Below are 10716 nucleotides of genomic sequence, written 5' to 3' on the forward strand. Positions count from 1 at the left end.
GTATCACCCTATGGTATCTTCCTTGAGAGAAGAGCTTATGATTTTGGCATATTCGTCTCTTTCACTTAGTTTATGTTTTCGCATGTCGAAAAAGTGATAAAAAGTCATAGTATAGTATGTCGAAAACAGTGATAAAAAAGTCATAGTATGTATGTCGAAATATTTCATAGTACAGTATGTAAAAAAAAGTCAATGTATAGTACGTCGGGAAAAATGATAAAAAAGTCATAGTATAGTATGTCGAAAAAAGTGATTAAAAAGTCATAGTATAGTATGTCGAAAAAAGTAATGGTATAGTACATTGAAAAAAAAACGTCATAAAAAAGTCCAGCCTGGACTGGGTATCAAACCTGTGTGGGAGCTCCCAGTGATTACTTGTTTGTAGAATGTTTGCAGCAGTGCTCACCACTAAGCCAGTGTGCCACCATGTTTTTTTTTATGAAAACCACGATAGCACAGTATGTCGAATAAAAGCCATTAAAAAGTTAGCCCTGGTAAACTTCCCATTAAAGAAGCCTGAAAAAAAGCCTAAACAATACCGGATATCAATATAATGACCTCACTGTGAGTACCAGAAAGCATTTTGACGTATAATTTGTGTGGATAAAGTAAACAAATGTGGGCATATCAGCGATTAGAAAAACTGGTACATCCAGAAATATCGAGGTTGTTTAAAGAGGGCTGTCAATGAAGGAATGCTTGTGGCTCTTCTCATTTGGAGGCTCACTGAGCCAAATGTATAAGTAAAGTACATCTACGTTTTGACGTATAGAAGGTGTATAAGAAGTAAGAATTGTGGCTGTGAGAGCAAGTTAAAGAGAAAGTTTTAAGACGATGTTCTCTCTCCTCTGCACTTTAGCTGTGACATGGCCCACACTGAGCAGCCCTTAAAAATGCATAAAAAACCTAAAGAAGCACTAAACTTAAACAGTGATAACACAAAAACTGTAAAAGACATCAAAACGCTGAATCAGTTTCTAATAGCTGAAGGTTTTGTGAATAGTTAAAGTTTGAATGACATCTGTAAATGAAAGTATGTGGGAGCAGTAGCATTTAGAAGTAGAAGAAGCCTGAAAAGGATTTAAAGATTGCTCCATTGACTTTCAGTGTAAAAAGAAACAAGCTTAATATTTTATAAATGTTGAAGAAAATCCATTCACACAATAAGCAGACAACTCTTTTGAAGGTGTAATCCAATGGAAAACATATTTCATATAGTCAGGGAAGTCATTTTTGAAGTTAGCCAGTTTTCAAAATCAGTAGTGTTAAAACATGTCACATATGTCCTCTGAGGAGCTTTAGTCCTCGTGAGAATCAAGGCACTTCAGATCAGATCAGATCAGATCAGATCAGATACATCTTTCTGCTTCCCTGGGAAAATTATGTGAAATCTGATTGGTCAACTGAATGCATAATTAACGAACCTTTGCATAATCAGTCAACCAGAGAGAAGGCAGAAGTGAGAGGAGACAGAGGCTGAGGTGTCTGATGTGAACTGCTGTATCCAGTATGCTGGTGCTGGTAACGAGTACTGACTACATGACAATAATGTGTAGGTTTGTTTTTTCTTGGACATGAGCTCAATTTTAGCCATTAAAGTTCCATTTTTAAGATACCAGTATGCAGAAGGAAACATTGAATTAGTTACAAATAAACACAAAGGTTTTATTTGTCACATACACACTCATAAATATGTGCAGTGAAATGCAGGGTTGGTAGCCTTGTGTGCAAAAAGAATAATGATAAGAAAATAATAATAATAATAATAATAATAATAATAATACAAGGAATAAAAAGAATATAAACCCAAAGATTAAAGAACTAAAAATATATGTATACATATATTGGCCAGCTAGGTGGGCTTCTATAAAAACTAAAAGTATGATAAAGATGTATTCAAATGTATTTATTCATATGTATTTCATATGTAATTATGTTTATTATTATTTTATTGTTTAATTAATATAAAAAGAAATATACGTTTTTATGCAAAACTATATGAACTAACAAGCATGAACCAAAGAAAACTGAAGGGATGAAGTTCTCTTGACAGATACATAAGCACATACATATATCCTGTATGTGACTTACTATCAGTTGTAGGTTTTGCTCAGTGAGCTGTGACCCTTAATTAAACTAAAGAGTTCAGTTTCAGTGTCACTACAACTCACAATCAACTTGTTTTTGCTCGCTACATTTCCCAATATTTTGTATCTGTTGTAATCTGGTGCCGTAGAAATTCAGTTAGTGGCAGCACATTATTATTATTGCTAGTTTTTGCTTTAATTTAAGCTGTTTATTGCATAAATGCTCTCAGATTTCTGTAAATGTGAGTGAACCCAGGTCTGATAAATCACCTTTTCTATGCGTTTGAGTTCACTCTCTGTGGAGCTGTAAACTGCTATTACATCAGAGGTTTGGGACAGGCTCACAGTGTTTTTCTCTTTGACAGTAAATGACAGGTGGAGTTATTCGCCAATATAAACTGCAACGGGCAATGGAGCAAAAATACTTTAATACTGTGATATTATGGCCCTGGGACAAAGTAATTACAAACCCCGGCTGCTTAGAGACTCGGAAGGGGAACAGATGTACAGTTTTGTCTTTTTCTCTCTGTTACTGCCATTGAGTGTTTTTAGCAAGTGGTCTTTTTCACCTCTGAAGTCGCTTTGATTTCTCTTTAAGGCTCCAGCAGGAATGACAGCATAGTATTTAGTGCTGTACTCTTTGAATTTAGATGTTAAATCTTGAATGACTAAATGTAATTTAGAGTATTTCCATCCACATACAATGATCTAATAACCAAACATCAAACGTGTCCTTCCAGCTGCTGCTATAATCTGTTTATATGCATAATATATAATATATACTGTATGTGGATTACATTCTGTTTTTATTTAGGTTTTTCAGATTAGAAAAGATACAGGGAAATATTTAAGTGTTTCTAAACTGAACCTGGAATGTGCTCATCAGTGTTATTTTAAAGTCCATGGCCACCACCTGGTGGTGTGTCTGCGGCCTTTATCTGATGAGAGTGTTCCAGTTCACCCTTTTTTTCTCAGAGCTGAAATGATGTAGATATAATTTATGATAACAAGAGAAAAGGCAAGTCAGTAAAGTAGATCATCCTACCCACAATGCTGTGGGAAAGAGTAGACATTATCCGATGACCACTAATCATAATCTTTAACCAGCCATAGTTATTTTTATGTGACTAAAAGTTATTAACTGAGGAAAAAAAGAGTATACATTTGACACAGAAACTATTACTGTAGCCAAATTTGATTCTCTGTTCAGGGAGGTCAAAGGTCAGAGTCAATGACATAGCAGCAGTCCCTCCGTGGGTCACATGGAGACAACAAAAAGTTATAAATCATTAGATGCTCATCAGTAATACCTTGAAAATGCTTTTAATTAAGATGAATACATTACCCTTAAACAGAATTATTATGAAAAAGTGTTGCTTTTTAGCTGTACGTCCCAAATAGAAAAAAACACTCCACTTAAAAGCTTATTTTGTTTGCAATGTATCCTCATAGTGCCTCTAAAATGCATCATAAGAACCAAGAGATTACATCCAAAATGTGTCATTGTCCAAACTATAAAATTACAGCATATTTACTAGCTTGATTTATAAAGTCTAACAAGCATTTAGTTCAAAGTTTGTGTTCAAATATTTCACTCCTCTCTGCTCCTCTGCCAAGAAAAGTCAAAAAGCAGAATATGCAGTAATGAGACTGATAAGGCTGCACCAGAGAAATTATAGTTTGTGTTTGCATTTCAATTCATGCATCTAAGTTTCTAGTTTTCAACAATCAAACAAAATCACCATAACTTTGCCTTTCAAAGAGCTCTGACTGGAATACATGACTGCACATCAGTCACTTAACATCATGCATGATTTCTTAATGTTTGTTTCTTTTGTATAAATAATCAGAAAACACAATTTGTATTCTATTCAACATACAAACAACACAGTGGTGAATACAATATATTTGATGATGTTGGATTACAACGCTGATCTTATTTCTGAAAGGAAATAAGCCTGGAAATCTATCAGTCAAGGAAATTGAACATAATGTCTTGCAAAACAAAACCCCAAAGTATGACTCCCCTCATGAGGGATTTGGTTCGGAAAAAAAGTGTCTTTACAGACTTCTTGACCACATCTGGCTTTTAACTATTCAGTCACACTTTGTTTCTCTGTGTGGGTGATTTTGTAAGACGTTAGCCTCTAATAGCTGTTAATGAAATTGGACTGTTGTGTTTTGTCTGTTAGTCAAGAAAGGGTTCCTGTTAGATCCACCATCAAAAGGGCTGCCCATAGCAAAAAAACATGTGCCCTCAGCAATAATTACTGCCTCTGTTTTCTTTCATTCTGTGAAAGCTATGCAGCAGCTGCTTTATTCTGCAAGTTCAAATCTTTTCTCTTCTTGTGATCAGTGTGTGCCGATTACTCAAAGCGATATAGGTGGGGTCTGGCATGCTAGGGTAGTCATGGATTATGAAAGGTCATATATTTCCACACATAAATATATATATACTGTAGTGTTGCTTGCTATCTGTGATGTGTTGGCCAGGACCCTACTCTATCGCTTTGCACAGTATAAAGTAGTTTAAAGTTTAATAACATAAAATAACATAATAAAATGTTATTTATGTTATTTCCCACACGAAGAACTCCTGTAAACCTTGCAGTATTGAAACTCAGTGAACAAGGCATCTTAGACAAGCTGAAAAACAAATGGTGGTACGATAAGGGTGAATGTGGAACCAAGGACTCTGGAAGTAAGGTCAGTCGCTGCAGGTCTTTTTATACTGATTGAAAAATGCATTTTGACCTAACTGTTCATATGCAAACATCTAAAACATACATTCTCCCAGACATGTTCATCAGGACATGATATTTATATATCTGAATACTTGCAGAATAACACATGGAAAACATTAAAAACTAGATTTACTTCACACATAGTCTATTTTCTTTACATTCTGAGCATAATTCATGACATAAACATGACTCCATTACTACTGTATGTAGACAATATCAAGATTTGTAAAACTGCAGCATGATTCCACACTTTTAATCATACCATAAAATTTTGAAAAGTTGAATCATAGAATTGAAGCCATTATACTGCTATTTTGATATCCGAACCTTTATTGAAATTTAGTTTATTGTTGACGTTATTCATTTGTATGCAAACTGCATATATTAACTCCAATGTGACCAGCTAGTTTCACAAAGGCTTCCTTATTCTGACAAAGTCCAAACTGACCTTTAAACACCATCTGAGCACAAAGTGTTTAAATGGTATTTAATAGTCATGTCTTATAGTGGAGTGTCGGTAAGGAACTTTTTTTGCAATTTTAATTAATGTAAAGACATTTATAAGATAGAATGTACTGCATTTAGGACTACAAACTGTCCTTAAGGTTTAGAATGCAAATGGTAATACTCACATAAATTAATTTCAATATCACTGTTTGGTTTTTAATAGCAGCAAAATGGTTCAATTCACCCTCCACAGCTTACCACTTTGATTGTACAAATGCAGTGTGTTGAAGCAGCTATGATAGTGAATTGAGGGTTAAATCTGTAGACCTGTACGACCACGACCGCCTTCCTCTAGACGTGACCATAAAGCAGGATAGATAGCAACTCTGTCTACATTCACCTTCCCAGCTCTAAGGGTAGAACGAACTTGATAGGAGGAATTATATAAGTTATACCAATTTATCTCAGTTATTGGCTGCATTAGGCATCTGTATCTCAGAGGGTTTTGTAGACACGATTAGCAGCCTCCTCTGAGTACCTGTTTAGTCATAGAGCAGTAGGATGTACATTGTGTTGGTGTGGGTGTACATGTTGTTTGAGATCAGCCTCAGAGTGCCAGTTAAAAGAGTCTTAACGGTGGTCTTTACCTCCCCCAGGACAAGACAAGTGCATTAAGCCTAAGCAACGTGGCAGGAGTCTTCTATATTCTGGTTGGGGGGCTTGGCTTGGCTATGACTGTGGCTTTGATTGAGTTCTGCTATAAGTCACGGCAAGAAACCAAAAGACTGAAGCTGGCAAAGAATGCTCAAAACTTTAAGCCAGCCCCTCCAGCAAACACCCAGAATTTTGCCACGTACCGTGAAGGCTACAACGTCTACGGGACAGAGAGTGTTAAGATCTAGAGGGTATGTCCTTTATTGTTGCTCCCATGTCTGTATCACTTTAAACATAAAGTACACTGTCAAACATAAAGAAATCTAGTGGAATACACTCATCTTTTATCATTACCTTAATGTAAATATTCATTAATTTCAAGTAATTTCCTTTTTTCTTTTTTTTTACATTAGTTGTTCTGACTTAAAGTCTTTTCATTCGAAATGATGAGTTGAATGAATGCAGCTGTGCTGCATGCATGCTGAGGGGTCACTCACCATGGTCAGCACATTAGCAGACTTCCCAGCATGCGTTGTTTGAGATTTAAAAACTGCAGAAATCCCACTGTTTAGTTGGAAAAGTTATTGTTTGTCTGACCATGATGAAGGTTAGTATTGAATTCAGTCCCTACCCCAGTGCACTCATAATTCATCTGATTCTGACATATGTCAGTGTGATTGAACATTGTTTATTGAGCTTAAAGGACCCATTTTATGCTCATTTTAGTTCATACTTGTATTTTGGGTTTCTACTAGAACACTGTCTTTTCGCAAATGCTTTCTGTCTGTCACTGTAGAAGCACTTTTACCTATATATAGAATAGTTATGACATCACAACTGTATGGAAGTCCTGATGGGTCGTTTAAAGGCACAGTTTCTGAATACGGGCTGTGTGCAGTTCTCTGTGGAGTGGGCATTTTGATACTTTCACAGTAATTATATAGCACCTCAACCTGCTTTATAATAATAAAAAAATACATGTAAATCTCACTTTTTACAATATGGGATCTTAAATATCTAGAGTTTATTGAATTTGTTCTCTCAAGTTCAGCTAATTTAGCTCAGCTGGTTTTCTCACAAGATAACTTTAAACTGATTATTCAACTTAAGTTCAGTCAACTTGCCTTTTGTAAGGCAGCAGGGGAACTTATGTTTTTGAGCTGAACCAGCCAAATATGAAAAATGAACAGTGTAGTGGCAGCTTTTTCATTTGCTCCTCATCCTTTGCACATCTCTTCTGCAGCGGCAAAACATGTTGATTCCCACTGGTGCATCTGGATGGAAACAGCAACTGTGTGTGACCCCGACACCCCAAGGCTGGCATCCCGGAGGCAACAGCTTCTTTGTCATCAGCTTGGACACAAGCCTACAAGTCAACAAGTGCTCATTCTGCGTTGTGAGGCCCGTCACACTAAGAGAGGGCAATGTCGCAACAGGACTTTTACTTCTGGAAACATGAGATTTGCCTCTTGTAGTGCCTTATGGAGCATTTTAGCGTCATAACAATGCAATTAAAATTGAATTCACTTGAAAAAAAAAAATCTGTGGAACTATAGGGCAAAAACATTGCTTCAAATGACAATTAGAACTGTTGTAATTTCCGTTGTTTTCTATTTTTAAGAAGAAGAAAAAAGCCATGATTTGCAATCGAAACATCCTGGAGTACTTATTAGGTCATTTGAATCCTTTACAGACATTTTTGTGGTGATATCTTAAGTTGGATAAATGTTATATTTAGTGAAGTAAAGTAATTTTCTTGTTTTACTATAAGACTACTTTTAGTTTCATAATATTTAGGATCAAGCATCAATCAATAGGGTTAAGCATCAATTAAAGTGACAAAATTGTACCCCAGTTTTTACTCAGAAAATGTCAATAATGTGAAAGTAGAGGTCATCTGAAACTGCTTAGGTGGTGTTATTTTCAAAGCCTGTTGGACATCGTACACAACTGACTGTATTCACTTAGATGCTTGTTTTAAATCAACTGCCACTATTTGGAAACAAGACCGTTTTTTTATGAGATGATGAAATGAGGTCCGCTTTTAATCACTTAGTGCCATATTGTTGAAATCAAAAGCATTATAAATCCTCTCTGACAGTGACCCCTTTTTATGTGACAGCATATACAAATGGTTTAACTGAGCTTATGGTTTACACACTTTGTACACACTTAGAAGCCGTTCTCATGTAAATGCAGTATCTGCAGCTGTGAATCTCAACATTTTTGGTTAATGATAACACACCATAGCTTATTTGGTTGTGATAAGCTTTCTGTGTCTATGCATCATGCAGAAGGTAAACTGTACATTGAGGAAAAAAGCTACAAATGAAACGTTTGTCTGTTTGTATAAGTGAACTTTTTATAAACTGAAGGAAAAAAATGCTACAAACCATGTACGCCTACATTTGTTTAATATATCAAACTTTCTCATCCTTTACTCCCCAGATAAAGTGCATGTGAATTTGGTGATAGTTTAACCAAACTGCAACTCGAAATGGACCCTGGTTTAGTTTATAGTTCCATAACAACATTTGATCCAGTTTGGTTTTTATTTTTTCCAGTTCATTTGTAACAGTACCTCAACCATGGGAGTTGCATGTATGGACACATGAACCTCTGTGGAGAGGTCATGTACAAAGGATTTTATTACATTTCCTTAATAAAAGCAGGTTTATATTCATCTTTTGGACTTTTATCTTTTTTACATGTAAAAAGAACCATGAACTGTCACTGAAGAAATGTATCCACTGTCATTTATTAATCAGAAGAATTTGTTCTGCTGCAGGTCATACAAGTCTTATTACAGGACTTCTCTCTAGAAATAAAATCATCTTGAGTCAAAGGGTATGGAAGCCCATTTGCACCAGAAAATAAGTGAAAAGTTAGACATGATAAAAATAAAATTTCTCATGGTAAATCATAATTGTGACTTACTAAGCCCAAATTATAAGGAGCACCTTGGATACAGAGTGAGATCAGAAAAAATCGGTTACTTTCATCCCCTTTAAACACAGGGCTTTCCCCATCATGAGGCACTGACAGTTTGAGAATCCTGCAGAGTTTTATTCAGAAGAAACTTAATGAGTTTCAAATATGAATACAGCAGCTTAAATATACAGCCAAGAGCAGATGATGACTCTTAAAGTGGAATTCACTTTTTTGGACATGGTGAAGATCCATCACCATGCCACCAAGTTTTACGTGTGCAATAGTGCATCACTTTATTTGTCATCACAATGATCCATACAAGAACCACCTGGACTTAAATACCACAGTAGTGCCATAAGTTAAATGAAAGAAGACTTTACAATGTGGTCCAGTATTTTTGCATGACACAACTTGACAACGTTGACTGTTTTACACTTTACACCTTACACAAAATAGTTGCTGTTTGATCTTCACATTGCTACATACACAGGATCCTGGTAATGATCCACAAATAAATTGGGAATTTTAAAGTAACTGTTTTATTTGTCTGGGAACACTACTATAAAATGTAACCCGGACCATCACGGTCACATCTGCCTGTGTTATAATAAATGCGGAGCTCCAGGCGACACTTTTGCCAGACGCTTAAGAGTATATATCTATGCTCAAGAGGATGACCACGTTGTCCCGGTTACCTGGTGTTTTGGACGGAGACTCCAGGAGACAATTGGTTGGAACGGCTGCTCATGACATAAGGGAGTTAGTTATTGGCAGAAAGATACGCCAGTTGATTTGCAGTAGAAACTCTGTAGAATAATTCATAAAAATGAAGTTTGCCGTGCACATAAGCACAAATATTGCTGTGATTATTTTTTGCAAGTCTGGTGCTGGTTGCACAAAATGAAATGTAACCAGTGGATCTGCCCTGCGTAACATCATTTCAGTTAGTTTGCAGGTAGAGCAGATAACCTGACCCCTTCAGTGTAGTTTTCTTTTTCTCATGTCTAACTTTTCATCAATTTCTTCACATGGCATATATGGGTTTCCATGTTAGGAAAAAAAGTGTCCCTTAACACTTTATTTTACAAGTCCAATAATTTCTGAGTAAATTTCCTAAGACATTTTCTGGAAGGAACTGTGATTTGGTTTGGAGTTATTTGCGTTTAGTCGTGTTTAATTTATAAGCAGGTGTGGATTTTCAGAGGAATTTTTCCTAAAAACTACTAAAATACTAATGGCATATTAACTAAAATAGAAACATTGATTATAGGAAGCTTTATTCTCAATCTTTGCCAAATTGTATGCTTGCCTATAGACGCTTTTTACATTTGAATGCTCTGCTTACCTGCTGAGTACTGACCTTAAGACTCCATAGGTTTTGCAAGCAATTAATTGGAGTGCATCTATTGAACACTTTGTCCATTGTCCTTACAATTACCAAATTCATTTTTCCTCCAGAAACTTTCCTGTGACTTACAGTCCCTTTCTAGACATTTTTAGGAAACTGTGGGACCCATAAGATAAAGTGTCACCCCTGTATCATCTTAGGGGACATGAGGGAGGTGAAGACAGCAAAAGTCACTTTGACCATTAAACACAGTTGATTTAGAGTAAAGAGAGGGTAAACATACATGATCAGGCTTCTTCTGGATTTAACTAAATCCACAATAAACGTTTTTGTCAAGCTAGGCCTGTAAGACTCATCAGCTAAATGTGTTTCAGTGTTCTGGGTCAACAGGCTATACTAAGTGCTAAGAACATGTAAACTATCCAACTGTATCTGAGGTACAAACTGTTTCTACAGATGCTAAGTAACTATTCGGTGGATTACCAGCTGAGAAGGAAAGAAACAA

The 10716-nt window shown here is 35.9% G+C and overlaps 1 protein-coding gene across 2 annotated transcripts in view; it reads left to right on the top strand.

The window, feature by feature from the left end:
• Positions 1-6180, top strand: part of gria3a (glutamate receptor, ionotropic, AMPA 3a) — a 71409-nt gene extending 65229 nt beyond the window's left edge. The window contains exons 14-15 of one of the 2 annotated variants that reach the window (XM_078265734.1): positions 4679-4793; positions 5935-6180. In XM_078265734.1, the coding sequence (XP_078121860.1) occupies positions 4679-4793; positions 5935-6180 (361 nt within the window). The remainder of the gene's footprint in view (positions 1-4678; positions 4794-5934) is intronic. The other variant, XM_078265733.1, reaches the window with a different exon arrangement.
• Positions 6181-10716: the final 4536 nt, after the last annotated feature.

The sequence above is a fragment of the Sander vitreus genome, chromosome 13 (assembly GCF_031162955.1).
Source record: "Sander vitreus isolate 19-12246 chromosome 13, sanVit1, whole genome shotgun sequence".
NCBI classification, from domain to species: domain Eukaryota; kingdom Metazoa; phylum Chordata; class Actinopteri; order Perciformes; family Percidae; genus Sander; species Sander vitreus.